Source organism: Curcuma longa, chromosome 6 (genome assembly GCF_044706935.1).
Source record: "Curcuma longa cultivar G26 ecotype Majalengka, Jawa Barat chromosome 6, ITB_CL_G26_1.1, whole genome shotgun sequence".
NCBI classification, from domain to species: domain Eukaryota; kingdom Viridiplantae; phylum Streptophyta; class Magnoliopsida; order Zingiberales; family Zingiberaceae; genus Curcuma; species Curcuma longa.
This window is the reverse complement of record NC_133866.1, coordinates 6,181,798-6,198,858: the sequence shown is the minus strand read 5'-3', so window position 1 is coordinate 6,198,858 and position 17,061 is coordinate 6,181,798. Positions and strand designations below refer to the sequence as shown.

General features: G+C 42.9%; 2 protein-coding genes and 2 pseudogenes across 2 annotated transcripts; 2 read left to right on the top strand and 2 right to left on the bottom strand.

Annotated features, from left to right (window-relative positions):
- Positions 1 to 3,307: 3,307 nt before the first annotated feature.
- On the top strand, positions 3,308 to 3,712 carry LOC141830320 (uncharacterized). Its single transcript, XM_074717767.1, has one exon. It carries the CDS (start codon positions 3,308 to 3,310, stop codon positions 3,710 to 3,712), a length of 405 nt encoding a protein of 134 aa, XP_074573868.1.
- Positions 3,713 to 6,017: 2,305 nt separating this feature from the next.
- LOC141830366 (uncharacterized) lies at positions 6,018 to 6,775 on the bottom strand (annotated as a pseudogene).
- A 1,678-nt stretch (positions 6,776 to 8,453) lies between these two features.
- On the top strand, positions 8,454 to 10,869 carry LOC141831156 (protein NUCLEAR FUSION DEFECTIVE 4-like). Its single transcript, XM_074718575.1, has 3 exons — positions 8,454 to 8,881; positions 9,293 to 10,218; positions 10,294 to 10,869. The coding sequence occupies exons 1-3, from the start codon at positions 8,573 to 8,575 to the stop codon at positions 10,802 to 10,804; spliced, it is 1,746 nt and encodes a 581-aa protein (XP_074574676.1). The 5' UTR covers positions 8,454 to 8,572; the 3' UTR covers positions 10,805 to 10,869.
- Positions 10,870 to 14,683: 3,814 nt separating this feature from the next.
- Positions 14,684 to 16,238, bottom strand: LOC141830889 (putative UDP-rhamnose:rhamnosyltransferase 1; annotated as a pseudogene).
- Positions 16,239 to 17,061: the final 823 nt, after the last annotated feature.

Here is a 17,061-nt window from a genome sequence, read left to right as displayed (position 1 = left end):
TTACTCTCTTTATAAATTATGCTAATTCTTTTCTAAAATAAGATGAAAAAATGTGTAATAGTGCAAAAGAGAAAACATAGGGTAAATTGAAGAAACTATTTAAAAAGGGAATGAAAGAAGTATAATGAAAAATTATTAATGATGCTATGATGCTAGAAGAACATGAAGATAATTTGTAGAGATTTGTTGTTGCCTTCTATGATATTATATCATTTATATCTTTTATTACTCCACTTTGCACTTATGTGCTCCCATTTTTTCATTGATCTTGAGATTCGTAGACTTGAGGTGATTTTTAAATTTTGAATAGTATTATAGGATCATCTTGCTCAGAGATACTCGACAATAATATTGAAAACAGTTCCATTATTATTCATTAATTGATTTTTGTGTATTTTCTCATTTGTTAGCATGAGTTTAATTAAGTCAATAAGCACGGTTCTAATTATGCCTTCATAATGAGTTAGACATTGTGTCGATATATGTTTATATTTTTTACTATTTATTAGTATTACAACATTGTGCACTCTCAGTGGTGTCATTCTATGGTTATGATGCATAGATGGATGTGGTCATGAGGAGGAAGGCTCTAAAATTCATTCTCTTTGAGTTTGAGAAGTTATGGTTTGTTGTATTTTATGGTTTTTTATTTTCAAATCATGACTTTGGATAGAGTCATCTTCAAACATGGTTGAGTGTCTATTAGCAAAAATTTATAGTCATAGATTGTGGTATTGTATATATATTTTGTGTTAAGATGATGTCTAAGCATTTGGTTCATTGCAGATCATGGTGCGAGGATGATCTTCTCGATTTCATAGTGATGATCATAAACGTACTCCCTCTGTTGGAGAGCCTAAGCAGGGGAAATTGCACCCTCTAGTGCAAGATGTTGCCATATGATCTTCAGATAGTTCAAGTTTTAGAGCAACCGACCAAGCAACAGGGTGGGTTGGAGACTAGCTCAACAGAGAAGCTCAAAATTGAGTCTGTCACACTTGCTGAAAGTATTCTAGTTGACAAGGTTAGAATATTACAACTCGCGAAGTTAGCAAAAGCGTGATTCATTACTTTCCACGGTACCACTGATCCATGGGAGGCTCATGGATGGTTAGAAGATTTAGAGCACATTTTTTTCGAGGGCAATTGGTGGTTTGATGGCGTATTAAGAGACCATCTTTTGAGATGAGACCTATCTTGTGGAAGCAATTGAAGTAGGCATTTAGAGATGCAAGACATCAGGAATTTTTGAGCATTTGTCAAGGAGATCATAGTGTATTGGACTATTGTGCAGAGTTCGACAAGTTGGTGGAGTTTTGTTCGCAACTAGTAGCCATTGATGTTGATCGTTGTAACCATTTTATCCAAGGTATTGCTCTGTATATCCAGAATAGGATGTCTGAATTGACTTTCATAAGTTTCAAGGAGACCTTATATATAGTAAAGGCCAACTCAACAAACAGAATTCCCAAAGCCAGGCTCAGGTTGGAGGAACACCATGGACTTCTCTCAACCTAAGACAAACTAGAACTATTACTGATACTATATTGTGAGAAAAGGCATCATCATATGCAACCAGCCAATTCTTTGTAATATTAAAAAAAAGTATTAAGAGCATAATCACAAAACATGTATGTTAGTTATATGACACTTTTTATGAATGATACATATTGAAATATATCATCATTAAATTATGTTTGTCATGAATATTGTGTCAAATCAACTTTTAACTCTTTGTTAATGGATTGCTTGTTTATTATTAGTTTAACTGAGATCTTTTCATGCTACATTAGATTTATGTGAAGTTATTCCTAGCAAAAATGATTAGATTAATTTCCTCTTTTCATGCTACATTAGATTATTATCTTGTAGAGTATCATTATTATTCTTATTATTATCATTGAATAGCTCATGGTTCATATCTTGGTGTACGAAATCCTCCACTTAGATTATTTAATCACCCAACCAAACTTAAACTTATAGTAAACATCCCTAATGGAATGCTTTAAGCCTCAAATGTGACTTTTCTTCATCTTTAATTAGAACTCGAACATGAGTATCTCCTTTGCCTTCCCATCCTACATGTTGAAAAGGAAGAAGAATTTGCCAAAGACATGGCTTTAGTGCGCCTTCGATCGAAAAATCTAGGCCATAGATTCCTTTTAGATTGCAAGTTTTTTTTTTTTTACTAAATTCTTCACAATGTTTGAGTTGTTTTTAAATTTAAAGAACCATAATATTAAAGGAAGTTTATGTTTGTGGAAAACATCATCTTAAAAACATTTTGTGATCAAACACATACACAAAAAAAAAGAAGGATTGAACATTACTTAAAAATCCACATGGCCTTTACAAAGAGTACTTAAATGGTTCTATTATGAAGTATAGAAATGCAAATTATTTTTTAATTATAAAATATTTAAATTAAATTTTTATTGAATTAATCTAGTTTTTAATTACACAACATTTTGTGTGTCATGTGGATGACATTATTTTCTTGAATAATTTGATAGTTTTAATTGTGTTTATCTTTCTTATCTCATTATTATTTTTCTTTAATATACGATAACTTGTTTTTCTCCTTGGTACATCCATTGATTCAATATTCTCAATTGTCATATCGAAAAACTAAACCTCTTATCAAATCTCTAAATAAAGTTCTAACCATCTTTTAGCCTATTTTGATTGCTCCACCTATGCACCATTTCAAGATTCAACAAGTGTCTCTAGCTTGAACATTACTTGTTTGATTTTTGCCTCATCTTTTTTAATAAAAGTTGTTCGTTTTTAACTTAAAAACTGAGCCGAGCTCATCCCAGCTCGACGATCCTACACAGTCGACCCCACGACCATCTATGAGGAGGTATTGATTTTTGCCCCCTCAAATTATATATTTGTGGATGTTTATTTTTATGATTCAACTAACTTTATATGCCTAAAGGGTAAACTTTATTAATTAATTGCAATTTGAATTATATATATATATATGGACAATTTAGATGATGTTTCAAAGAATAAACAAGATTCATTATTGTGCTATTGCTATATCCACTTACCTCTCAAGAACTTAATTTGCATGCTCCTTTTCATGTTTATATATCTTCATATTCACTCCTCATGCTTAAATTCAAATAACTTTCCCTCTCACTTTCATCTTTTTTTGAGTGCCTTCTCCATTTTCATGAGTTTCTTATAATTCTTCTTCTTCTTTTGTTGCTTTAGTTCAGCAAATAGAAGATTTCTTGTGGTGGCTACAAATACTAACCATGAAGCATTTATACAATTCCTTGAAGAAAAGAAATTAATAATGAAGAAAGGGGCAGTCGTCTCTTTGCTCAAGCAGATTGGCACTGTGGTTGCAGCAATGGTGCTCAAAGCCAAGCCCAGGGCCATGCTCCTTGGTCTGCTCCCCAACAAGAAGCTGCTGTCGACGAGTGCCATCTCCGGCAGGATCCTCGGCAAGGTGGAATATGACGACGAGATCAGTACTGAGGAAGACGAGTATCTGAGCCACTGCCTCTTTGACTTGGACGACGACGCCGGCGGCGGCGAGGAGGGCCTGAGCGACGATCATGATGCGTGCTCGGCGATCGATTTGGTCCGGAGCTCACGGGAGGATGGTGGCGCGGAGTTCGTCTTGGAGGATGAGATCGACCACGTCGCCGACGTGTTCATTAGGAGGGTTCGAAGTCAGATGATGCTACAAAATTAGCTATTTTCAAAGTTTTCTTTGCCCTCACATATATATAAATATATATAATGGAAATAAGATTGATGGATGGAAAAATCTTCCATGTGTACATTCGAGTTTAGTTTTGTACTATGAGATTGGTCGATATTGAATCACAACACTTGTGTCTGTAGGAGAGGTGTGGAAATCTAAAGTTCGGATTGTACTATGCATCGAATACTGGATCGATCGAGGTAAAATTTATTCAAACGGATCAATCTACGTTTGTCATCTGAATCCATTTAATTTGTCACCTACTTAAGTGGGTAATGGATGCATTAATGTGTAGATATGAAATGGTCGATGATTGACTATTGATGATCACGATTGATGTTTCTTAGCCGGATGCTGCTAAGAGTCTAAGCTCCTATATAAGGAGGTTGCAATCATAAATAAAGAAAAAGACATAATAAGTAGATGCATAAGCCTTCTATCTGTTCTCTCATTTTCTTTTTCTCTGTCATCGTGCCCTTCGCTCAACGGACTTTTCCGTGATAGAGTTCAAGTATGTGCTAAGTTTGTCACAAACAACTTGTGTTAGATTGAGATCGTGATTTTGTCATTGTATCTTGGGAAATAGATATCCAATGTAACCTTGAAATACTGTCGGAAAAGATGAATCTATTTTAAAAAAGATTGTGTCAAATGTAAGCCTTAACGTCTCAATTTTCTACTTGTACTTGGTCTCCCAACTTGACGCTCAAGCATCGACAACCCACTCAGATTCGATTGGCTTGACAGTCAATAGTCAGGCGACGTAATGATCCACTCAGGCTTGACCGACTCGACAGTCAACTATCAAGTGATGCAACGACCCACTCATACTCGGTTGATTCGACAGTCAACCGTCGGGTGACACAACAACTTACTCGCACTCGATTGACTCAATAATCCATAGTCGAACGATGCTATCAATTGGCTTCTAGATTTGACACTCGACATACTATTCGGGGATCACTCATGCTGCTCGAACCTCGCAGCACTTATAAGGAGCAGTCAACATTTAGAAAAGTGACATCCCAATCGGACTCGATTCAACAAATGTCTATGCGATCAGCTCAAGTACTTGATCAACAATTTTGACAATCCAACAACTCAATCTAACTAACTCAGACTAACAACTTGAGATCATCAACTTAGGTCAACTGTAATTTCAACTCTTCTGCAAAAGATAGAATCTGCCACCCCAGCAGTCCTACACGGTCGGCCTCACGACCATCTGTGAGGAGGTAAATCGAGAAACTGCAGTTGGTCACGACAGAGGAGAATATCACTCGGCTTCGTTGAGATTCGAACCCTTTGTCTTTTTTGCAAGTCTGCTCCATCGTAACCAACTCAGCTATATCCCGGGAACAACTGTAATTTCAACTCAAACTATGTTCCTTGTATCTCCAATAATATCTCCAACATATTTTTACATCTAATTACTTGATTCGGCTAGTTCAATCAGTTGAAGCATGAGCGTAGCAGTTAACTGAATGTTCTTCAATATATATATATATATACACACAGCATCAAATCAATCATTGTTTAATTTATTATCAGAGCTGAAGCTGAAACCTTCTTCTTTAATTTATTCTCTTCTTCATTACTAAGTTAACACCGACACACTATAACTAGAATCCATGTATATATCAACAGGTATAAAGTAGCTGTGTTTAGCTGCAGAATGGAGTGATGAAAATATATATATATATCTTCCATTCCAAAGGAGCATCTTTACTTAATTTTCCACAAAACTCAACTACATATACATATATAACTGACCACTGGACTTCTTGTTCCTCCATTAAAACATGCATCGATTCTCAGCTAGCCAAAGGAACTTAGCAAGCAAAATGTAGACAGAGCATCACCAGCAGTCTTTTTCAACTTTAATTTAATTCCATGGTGCTCTTAATTGATCATTGACTATGAAGTATCAAAATTTGGTGGCTAATGGCCTTCTTACTTTATTCCTTGGTATCCATCCATCCACCTTTCCTTGGCCCCCAGAAGCATGATTTCAAGCTCACTTAGCAAAATTAAGATTCCTATTCCTTGTTAATCACTCGAAGTTTCATTCCTTTAATTTGATAGAGAACATCAGAAGAACAAGACAAGTGGCCGGTAGAGCTTTCAGAGTCTAGTCTAGTCAAAGTTGCAAGGAAGGGAGGCATTCAATTCCTCCCGCCTTTTCCATATTTGAATCAACAAAGCTGTGGTCCTCAATCAATTCCTCTACCCTTTGCCACTGCCACACAAAAATTGTTTGCGCAAGCCATTTTGGGTAAGTTCGATATATCCTTCACATGATCCGGCAACCTACCGTGTTGTCTTCGTTGAAGTAGTCCCCGAAAGCAGCCATTGCTTGCGACTGCGGTGGTGAAGGGCGGTAGGACGGCAGTTCATAGTAGTGATAGTCTTGAATGTAGTATGCAATAGGCTCCACCGGATAGTAAACTTTAGCTTGCGGTGAGATAGTTTGGTACGAGCTCATTTGCGGAATGACGGTTACAATTGTCGGGTACACACCCTCCTTTGTTGTTTCGACAACCATGGGATTATCCTTTGTCAATTTCTTTATCATCTTTGTCAATCTCATCCTTGCTCTCATTATCTTTCTCCTTCTCGCTTACCCTATCATCTCTTTGTGGCATTTGCGTCTCCCCGGCCAATATTTCAGCACTTTTACCGACTTTCGACAACTTCTTTATCAGGATTCCTACATCGACATTGCCGATGACCGTCACTTTGGGCAGGGTTGGATGAATCTCTGCCCTCAGGACACCTAAAACCATGAAACAACAACAATAATTTTTCACAAAAAGAAACACAAACAATGAAAAATTATGAAGAACAATTAATTAATTAATTAGTTACCTTTGATGCTTAAGGCCTTCAAAACCTTTCTCTTGCATCCCTCGCAGCAGTTAACAGAAACCTTCAGATCAACACTCTGCGCAAATACCAGACTCTTTTAACTGATTAAACACAAATCTATCTAGACGATCGAGCTCAGAGATGCTCTCGATCGCTCACCTTCAACTCGGCTTCCTTCGCCATACAGCTCTTGAAGAACAGAGGAGATAGATGAGCTGCAGAGATCAGTTAGAGGAGAGAAAGGTCAGTTTCTTTGGGAGTACTGTGTGTTGGTTTGTTCGTAGGGGCCTGTGTAGGCCCTTTTATATGCATCAAAAGAGAGGTAATTCTCTCTATTTTAATTAACCTCAATCATCGTTAATCTTTGAACAATATCAAATGGGACAACTCATGCAGTGCACAGTGCACAGTAGTGCAGGTACGTAAAGGGAATATGAGACCATCATTTTCTCATCAGCATCCATTTTCGTGTATATCTCATGCATCCATGCACGTGCATTGATTGAGACCATCCATCTAAACTGTTCCGGTTGAGATCATCCCTTGGACATGTCACTGGCCACCTAGCACCAGGGTTGATTTTACGGGAAAGAAAGGAGACAATGAACTCTGCAATCTTGCAAGCACCAAGACAGTGAGAAGGAAGGTTAGAGGTGTCTTGGCTCGACCACTCCGACGTCCAAATCAATTTTTGAGAGAAAGAAGAATGCAAAGAATGAGGATTATATAGGTGAGGGTGAGAGAATGTTATATAGAACTGTCCTGTCATGTCCCTAATTAAGGAGAATATCCGTGTGCGGAGATCTTGTCAAAAGAATATGTTCCATCCGAGTGAGAAAAGTATGTTCATCATTGTCATAATAGCGAAAAGTCGTGTCATTCATTATTATACTATATCATTATGCCACATAAGTAGGAGAATAGGCTAACCACCATATTACATAATTACCCTATCCTAATTAGGATGGTCCATACAACTAGCTAAGAGAGCAAGGTGGAGTTGTTGGAGTCGCTAGGATGGGTTAGGGATTGAGATAAAGTGGAGCCTCAGAATCAGAGCTCGACCTCGAGTGTAAAATCAAATCTTGGGAAAGGTCGGTCCTCCTACTTGACCTGAGCCTAAGCACCAAGTCAGGTGGCTAGACGAGAGACCGAGGAATGTGAGTTCCGACCTAATCCAGGTGATCGGATTGAGGTCACCAAGTTAGGATGCAAGTCAGGGTGTGAGACTAAATCAACCTTCTATCCGACGTGCCATCTACTTAGGCCAATCTTGGACCTCGCGGGCCGGGTCCAACTGAACTCATAACACCCATGACATAAACTTTGAATGTTTGGAAGTTTCTCCATCTTTTTTTTCTTCCCATGATCGATACTAATCCAGAGTAATTAATTAGAGGAGAATGATCATTTGGATTAGTACAAATGATATATGTAAAGTATTTTGAATTGGGCTCATGCTGTAAAGGGATCGTAGTAGAATAGTTAGGAGAAGTACAATACAGATCACTAGCATGAGGAAGAATAAAGCATTGGCCAACTCAAAGAGGGCATAGTTAGTGTAAGTCTTCCTTCATTCAAAATTGAATATGCAAATAAAGAAATTATTATTAAAGTTTATTATTTTATAAAAGAATAAATCATGCATAAATATTTGTATATTTGATTATAAAAACTAAAGCTAAAATATTAAATACTTTTATTTTAGTCTTTGTGATGGGCCAATTGGGCCTCTCAAGTGAAGCCCAATCTCAACGAAGCCCAACTCACTAGATACGCTTTCTATTTTAAGCAAAAAACATTGACCAGAAGGGTGGATAGATACCATACATTCATTTCGTATGGTATGGAGGAGGGAAGGCAAACCTTCCTTCCCCGATATTGTTATTGTTGGATGGAAGAACGAAATCTCTTGAAGGAAAATTGAAGATCAAATCGGAGTTAATAGAAGGGGCCGCGGCGGCCGCGGCTGTCTCATCCATGGAGGGGCAATCGCGGAAGTGGATGGTGGCGGCGGCGACGGTGTGGATCCAGGCGTTCACCGGCACCAACTTCGACTTCTCGGCCTACTCGTCGGATATGAAGGCGGTGATGAGGATCTCGCAGGTGCAGCTCAACTACCTGGCCACCGCCTCCGACCTCGGCAAGGCGCTCGGCTGGTCCTCCGGCCTCGCGCTCCTTTACCTCCCCCTGCCCGTCGTCCTCCTCCTCGCCGCCGCCATCGGCGTCGCCGCCTACGGCGCGCAGTGGCTCCTCATCACCGGCCGCATTTCCCTCTCCTACTTCCCTGTACGTCCATCTTCAATAGCCACCACTTTCCTTTCGTTCCTATTTTCTTTTCCTATTAAAATATAGATGTTTTTCTTCTTTCCTATGATTTTTCTCGACGAGTTATTAAGATTTTCTGATCGTTCTTTCCTTTCTCTCGATCGTCCATCGACATTTCGAGACCCAAATTTGTAGTTTTATTCCCCTGGATCATCAGTCTCGTTCTTCTGTTCATCCTGCGGGTAAACAGAGACAGAGCATTAATTAGCGAGCTTCTGGTTTAATGGTGAGGGCGAAGGAGCACCATCCAATTTGCTTGGCTGACCGAACGCCAAGTCAACGTCTCATCCGCCGCACTAGATTCCATTGTCTAGATCGAATCTATCTAGATTTATAAACGCCGTAAATGAACAGTTAATTTGGTTTGTACAGGTATTTCTGTTGTGCCTGTTGGCCGGTTGCAGCATCTGTTGGTTCAACACCGTCTGCTTCGTCCTCTGCATCCGCAACTTCTCCCTCAACCGCTCCCTCGCCCTCGGCCTCACCATCAGCTTCAACGGCCTCAGCGCCTCCCTCTACGCCCTCGCCGCTAACGCCGTCTCTTCCTCCTCCTCCTCCACCTCGGCCTACCTCCTCCTCAACGCCGCGCTCCCCCTCCTCGCCTCCACCGCCGCCCTGCTCCCCATCCTCCGCAGCCCTTCTTCCGCTCTCCTCCTTGACTCCTCCTCCCACGACTCCCACATCTTCGTCGTCCTCCACATCCTCGCCTTCTTCACCGGCCTCTACCTCCTCTTCCTCAACTCATTTTCCTCATCGAGCCTCACCAACGCGCGCCTCCTCCTCGCCGGCGCGGTCATCCTCCTGCTTCTTCCCGCCTGCGTCCCCCACCTGATCTGCGCCTGCGACTGGTTGCGACGCAACATCTACTCCAGCTCTCTGTTCAGCTTCATCGGCGGCGCTGTCGATGACTTTGAGCTGCAAAAGCAACTCGTCGGGAGCGACGAGGAGGATAGTACGGCCGGCGGCAACGTAATTAGGAACGATAACGACTGCGACGGCGGAGGCGACGATGCTGATGCTGGGCAACACTGTTGTTCTTGCCGCGGGTTGATGAAGGACAAACTGGCGGCGCTCGGGGAAGAGCACAGCGTCTCGAGGCTCGTCCGCCGCATCGATTTCTGGCTCTACTACGTCGCTTACTTCTGCGGCGCCACCGTCGGTTTGGTCTACAGCAACAACCTCGGCCAGATCGCGGAGTCGTTGGGGAAGGATTCCCAAACCACCACGCTCATCACCGTCTACTCCTCCTGCTCATTCTTCGGCCGGTTGCTCTCCTCCGCCCCCGACTTCCTCCGCGAGTACGCTTAATCGCCATTGATTCTCAAATTTAGCATCAATGGTTCAACGCGCAGTAAAATAATGGTTATGGGCAGGAAGATCCACTTCGCGAGGACAGGGTGGCTGGCCGTAGCGGTGGTGCCGCTGCCGGTGGCGTTCTTCCTCCTGGCAGAGTCCGGGGACGCGTTGCTGGCCGGAACGGCCCTGATCGGGCTCAGCTCGGGGTTCATCTTCTCCGCGGCCGTCAGCGTCACCTCGGAGCTCTTCGGCTCCAACGGCCTCGGCGTCAACCACAACATCCTCATCACCAACATTCCTCTGGGGTCGCTCCTCTACGGCCTGCTCGCCGCGCTGATCTACGACGCCAACGGCAAAACCATGGTGCCGGTGCTTCTGCGCAACGGAATGGTGGTTTGCATGGGGAGGAAGTGCTACGCCAAGACGTTCTTGTGGTGGGCGTGCATCTCGCTGGTGAGTTTGGCTTCAAGCCTGGCGTTGTACTTCCGGACAAAGGCGTTGTATCGGCGAGCTGCGCGCCGGCGGCCGCGGCCGCCGCCGGCAGGGGAGCAAGTGGTTGAACCCGAGCCAGAGGCGCTGGCTAATTAACAAAACGAATTAATCCATGCACACAGAATTAATATTCGATGCTAATTAATTAACTACGGGGGAAATCTCACCGTGTATATATGTTTTTTTTTCCTTCAAAATTACTTTCAAAGCAAGTTACGTAGATTACAAGTTGAATACGCCTTAAAAATTAATTCTAAAAATTAGATGTTTGCAGAACTATCATATACGTACATATAATTGGTAGTCAAAAGATAAATTAATATATTGAATTAAAAATCAATAGTCAATACAGAATGGATCATTATCTAGAGTCTGGGTCTGTCGACCACTTAACAGTTCAGCAATTCAGTCACTTGACAGCTCGATCACTCGGCAGCTCGATAGCTTGTCCACTTGATAAATTTGCTACTCGGCAACTCGTTATTTGATATATAGTCTGGCCACTAGACAACTCAGTTTTTCAATCACTCAACCTCTCAATTTTTTAACCTTTTAGCCACTCGACATCTTGGCCATCTCGTCCTTGCAATGCCCAGCTCTAAGTGCCACCCATCACCTTACGCAAAGGTTGCAAAAGTTCTCAAAAGGTGTAGCGGCCTCAAAGGTGTGGACAGTTACGAGGTTGTCATGTCTGGCCTCCCGAATATCTGCGTACCTGTGCAAAATATCAAATGGTAAGAATAATCAGTAATGCCCGCATGATAGAGCGGTTACAAGGTTGTCAGACCTGGTCCCCTAGATGTCCCATGTCTGCACCTAATGTCAGCAATCGCTAGATCCGATCTCCTCAAGCCCTTTAGATAACCTCCTTCGGGTCGACATGGAAATGTCTTTTAAGTGAGTATATAAATCCTCTAATAGATACGAAGAACTCTCTCTAGAAGTTCACAAACTCTTTTTCTTTATCTTCCTATAAAAATCTCATTTTTTTTAACCGATCTAAACTTGAGCGTCAGAGTGACATAACGAGACTTTTCGACGTCAATGTAACCTCTAATTAGCTCAGTCTATCTTCATGTTCTTTCACCGACAGAATTGTCTTGCGTGTGTCAAATCATTTGTTAATTGATGCCTTAATTGTTTATGACATCAGGCCAGAACACATGTATATTCAGATTTTTGAAAAAATTAAATATTCAAAGAACTCTAAATCTCTACGCGATTGTGTAGTGTTGATCACACAAAAGTTTCAACATATATCCATATTGGATGTTTTTTTTAATGAAGGTAAATATATATATCATCAAAGAAACTACACAACTATACAGGAGCTCCTATGATGTCGACTCATATCATGTCTGACGAAATATCAGATCTGAGTAATTGTCAAATGTATGATGTACTTGTGCTCTCATGAATATCATACTCATCACTACAACTATCCATCCCAATGTCTCCTGCTACATCATGTGTACAAAGTGAATCCCCATCTCATGCCCTCTGCAGGTAGTCAGGTCGTCCTCCTGAAGTGTGAGGGTAACCCTCCAGTTGCCAGTCGGATCCTGCCGGCTCTACCACTATCATCCTCCAGCAAGTCAGCCAATCAATAGCAACATTCATGTGCACGTGTCAGCAGCAAGTCGCGCAGTCTCAAAGATCGACCGCTCATGTGACGTCCATGGCATCCTCCACTCGTGTAGCATCAACACCGTTTGTCGCAGCCAACAAGTTCATCACAACTCAGCCACCACAAGGATCCTCATCCAGCAATCCTCTATTTGCGTCATCCTCCAGGTGCTCGTCCTCCATAGCACCCAACCACCAGAAGAACTTGTCCATCGCTCCAAGGCTGGTAAGCCCAGGGAGCTGCACACTTTAAGTATAAGTGGCCAGCTATCAACGGATTTGACGTATCTTTACTGTAGTCGTTTCTACGGACTTGATAGGTCATGTCGGTGGACCTATTCACCCTTATAGGCTTTTTGGCAAAGCATCAGCCATCAACGAATTTGGGACGTCTTTATCGCCAACCGTTTATTGCGGACTAAATGGATCTAGAGAGGTAGATTCATGCACCCAAATGACTTTTTTTTTTTACAATGCACATATGCATGTATGTATGCATGTAGATGAGGATGCCTCATAAATGTAAATGATAATACAAATGCAAAATACAATGCAAGTCATGCTCTAATATGTGGGCTAGTCTAACTATGCAGTATGCGTGAATGCAAAACAATGAATACACATAATGCTAGGTAATGTGATATGGATCCTATCCCTAAGACGCCTCGCACCGCCATGACCTACTCCTACCTCAGCTCTCGCGATCCATATAGACACCCATCGCTCGATAAACATATGTCTGCACCCTCCGAATGAGTGCCTCCTCGTCCAGCCTCCTCCCCTCACACATACTGTGGTTATGAGCCCCCCATATGTGATGCACCAGAGCCGCTAGAGCTATATGTCGTGCCATAGAGGTTGTAGAAATCCTCCGGTAGTGCCGTCTGAACGTCCTCAGCATACTCCGTTATGTGGTCATCTCTAGCCTCATGCGCAGCCATCTCCGTATCCGCCCCCATAAGCGATAGGTGGTCTCACATCGGAAGAAAACATTCTCAGTGTCTCCTCCTCCTATCTACAGAAAGTACATCTTCAGTCTGGTAAGAACTTATGCGGGGCGCGTATCGGCAGTCTCCCTCGTGCAAGCAGCCACAGAGTAACAACATGACTCGGCTGAATAGAGCGATGCCAGATTGTTCTTATACATGGCTACCTCAGTCTGACATCTCAGAGGTGATCATACGTCCGCCGAACGCCTCCCTGACGCTGCTAGAACCAAGATGATAGGAGCTGTGCTACCGCTGCTGGACTCCCCGTAGTCCTCAAGATACTGTCTCTGATATGAAGTAGCTGATTCAAGAGTGGGAAATTACCATGACATGTTGCTCACTCCCATAGCCCTACCTGCTGTAAATACCTGTGATATATCTATCGGATTTGTAGTGCGTCCTGCCTATCCTGAATGCGCCATAAAATTTTAGCCAATAAGGCAAGGTTCCAACTCCGTAAGTCTCTCAGGCCAAGACCACCCTCTGCTCTCGCTCGACATAACTCTACTCATACAATGAGTGGACGTCGAATGGTCAATATGAAAGATCTACATATCTCATATATACAATCAATGACCCCACTAGGGAAGAGCAACGTCGACATCCAATAGCATCCTATGTTTTAGAGGACTGAGACTACCAACCTATTTTTTTTTAATAGGATAATGTGACCTTGAGTCATAATATGATTTATCTCATCAAAATATCTAAGGGCATCCACAATGAGGGAGATATTTCATCCAAGTATTTGTGGTCCCCACATCTACATCATCAACCAAATATCTCCTTCCTCAAATATCCCAACTTTCACAATCAAATAATCCCACAAACTAAATATTTATGGGTCCCACCTATTACCATTATCTTTTTTCTCAATAATAAATACTATCCCAACCACCCTAATCTAATACCTTTCTTTTATTTAATTTAAACTATTAAAATTATTTATTTTATTAATTTTTATTTTAAAAATCACCGGGCATTATTTAAATTGATTAAAAATAGGGGATATTTGATGTATGGGGAATTTCTCGTTAATCTGAAATCTCCCCCATTGTGGATGCCCTAATAGAGTCGTGTAGTCTTAAGATCTTGAACTATATGATGCGATGGATGTTGTTTTTATTGAGAGGACACTGACTTCTTAATCAACAATAATGCTCATCAATTAGCCTACGGGCCCACAGTACGGAGGTGTGATGATTTATAATATTCAACCGATCTTAGACCGATATTCTCTTAGATTAATTGGATAGTAAAAATCTAGATTTACAAAAAGACATTGCTCATCAATTCTCGACAACGACAGACCACTCACAATTAATTTCAACAATTTGTTCGTACAAATAACACGATGCTCTTATTTAAAGCTACGTACGATTGATGGTGATGATACATAAACAAACGATAAACATGATTATTAGACTTAATTAACAATAAACGATGAAACGATTAATTAGAGCTTCACGGAATTTCATCGAGCATCTTGTTCGTGATCTTGCTGGACCTTTCATTTTAGATCTCTCAAGTGTTGGACGAAGGTGTCGATGTAGGATTCATGGAGTTCCCAGTTCGTGAAGAGCTCCCGCAGCTTCTCTACGTTGCTTCTCAACGCCTTCCCTTCTTCTCCACCATCACCTTCCTTATGGCGGCCGCCACGTCTTCCCGAGTGAACGAGCCGTCCTCCTCGTTCCTCGCCACCTCCGTTCCCACCTTCATCTCCGCGAACAGCCGAGCCATTAGCCCTTGGTCGAGGCCCAACGGCAGCATCACCATTGGATGCCCAAACTGGATGCTCTCCGTCGTTGAGCTGCACCCGCAGTGCGTCAGGAAGGCCCCCACCGCCCCGTGGCGGAGGATGTCCACCTGAGGAACCCAGCCGTCGACCACCAGCCCGTTACTGTGGCGCTCAGAGACGCCGCTGTTGCCGCCGCCGGACGGCTTCCTTGTGGCCCAAAGAAACGGCGTCGCCGACAGTTCCAGTCCCGACGCTAACTCGCGCTCCTGCTCGGCTCTCAGCGTCGCCTCGCTACCGAACGCGACGTACACGACGCTCCTCGGAGACTGCTCGCTCAGCCACCGGAAGATCGCCGACGCTTCGTTGACGTCGGCGTCGGGTGTTGTTTTTTCCGCTAACGGCTGGAGCAGCAGGCCGAGCGGAACGACGGGCTTGCCGCCGCCGCAAATTCGAGTCCCGAAGAGGGATAACCAAGAGGCGTCCTGCTCGAAGCAGCCGCGGAAGGCGACCAAATCGCTGGCTTTCACTACGGCGGCGACGCGCCGCGCGTCGCTGATGCCGGAGGCGTTGTCTCGGTAGAGCCAGATCACGTCCTTGGCCTCGTGGAGGCGAAACGAGACCGTGGTCGGGAACGGGACGCTATCTGGCGGCTCCGTGAGCTCCTCGGGTCTCGTCGGCAGTATATCCCCGGCCATCTTCTCCATGAAGAAGAACAGGCTCGGGGCATTCAAGATGGAGAAGAAGGCGCAGGGGATGCCGAGATCGGAGGCGATTTCCGGTGCCCAGTGCTGGCAGAAGTCGATCACGAGCCAGTCCGGCCTTGTCGCCCGGAGGAAGCACGAGATGGGGTTCTGCAGCCCGTCGAGTGCCTTCTTCAAGTACTGAACTTGATCCGGAAGGACGTCGGCTGTGGACTCAGCTTCCGGCGGTAAGTTGTCGACGGCGGAAAAGGTGAACGGGACGAATTCGACGAGCGAGGCGACGTCGGGTGGGATTTCGGGCAAGCGGGCGATGTTTCTCGGGGTGGAGAGGAAGGAGACGCGGTGGCCGCGCTTGGCCAGCGACTTGGAGAGCTGGAGGAAAGGAAGCATGTGGCCGAAGGCGAGCCATGGGAGGACGGCGACGTGAAGAGCAGCTCCATTTCCATGCTTCGCCATGCTTTGACTCATTGTTGAGAAGCGAGTGGTGGAGAAATTTTAGTATAGTATACATATCTTCATTTAATATATAATTTATAAAATCTTAAAATTATAATATATGAATATTTAAAATTATGGTATTTCCAAAATTTAACTGCTTTATCCTCTGGATTTTAAATTTGTTGAAATATATACTCAATTATTATAATATATCGTATTTGTTGAAATGGGGAGAAGATATCAATGTGGACATGATCTGATTGGGACATAATTGCCCCCGGAACATAGATGAGTTGGTTACGATGCAGCAGACTTGCAGAAGAGGGTAAGGGTTCGAATCCTGGCGAAGCCAGGCAATACCCTCCTGCGTTGTAATCAAATACACTTTTTCGATTTACCTCCTCACAGATGGTCGTGGAGCCGACCGTGTGGGGCCGCTAAGGTGGAGTAGACAAAAATTGAATCACAAAGCCTAGACAATGTTCTCTCCGTCGTGATCAATTACAACTTCTCGATTTATTTCCTTGCAGATGGTCGTGTGATCGACTATGTGAAATCGTTGAAGTGATCAATTACAACTTCTCGATTTATTTCCTTGCAGATGGTCATGTGATCGACTATGTGAAATCGTTGAAGTGACAGATTTCATCTTTTACTAATAGATGCATGTAAATTCGCCAACATTTTGACTACGCAAGTCATAATGCACTTCAGAACTTATAATATCAGCAAAGTGATTCTTCCTTCTTTGCCAGAACGAAGAACAATGTTTTTACTGAAATCAGAGCAGAATACATACAGACACTGACAAATCTTAGGTCAAGTCATCCCAAACAATGTAATCTTACATTGAGTGCAGCA

Excerpts from the sequence above, each read along its gene's own strand:
- LOC141831156 (XM_074718575.1), top strand. The coding sequence starts at position 8,573 with ATGGAGGGGCAATCGCGGAAGTGGATGGTGGCGGCGGCGACGGTGTGG. Across the intron at positions 8,882-9,292 it reads TTTCCCTCTCCTACTTCCCT|GTATTTCTGTTGTGCCTGTT; the intron begins GTACGTCCATCT and ends TGGTTTGTACAG. Across the intron at positions 10,219-10,293 it reads GCCCCCGACTTCCTCCGCGA|GAAGATCCACTTCGCGAGGA; the intron begins GTACGCTTAATC and ends GGTTATGGGCAG.
- LOC141830320 (XM_074717767.1), top strand. The coding sequence starts at position 3,308 with ATGAAGAAAGGGGCAGTCGTCTCTTTGCTCAAGCAGATTGGCACTGTG.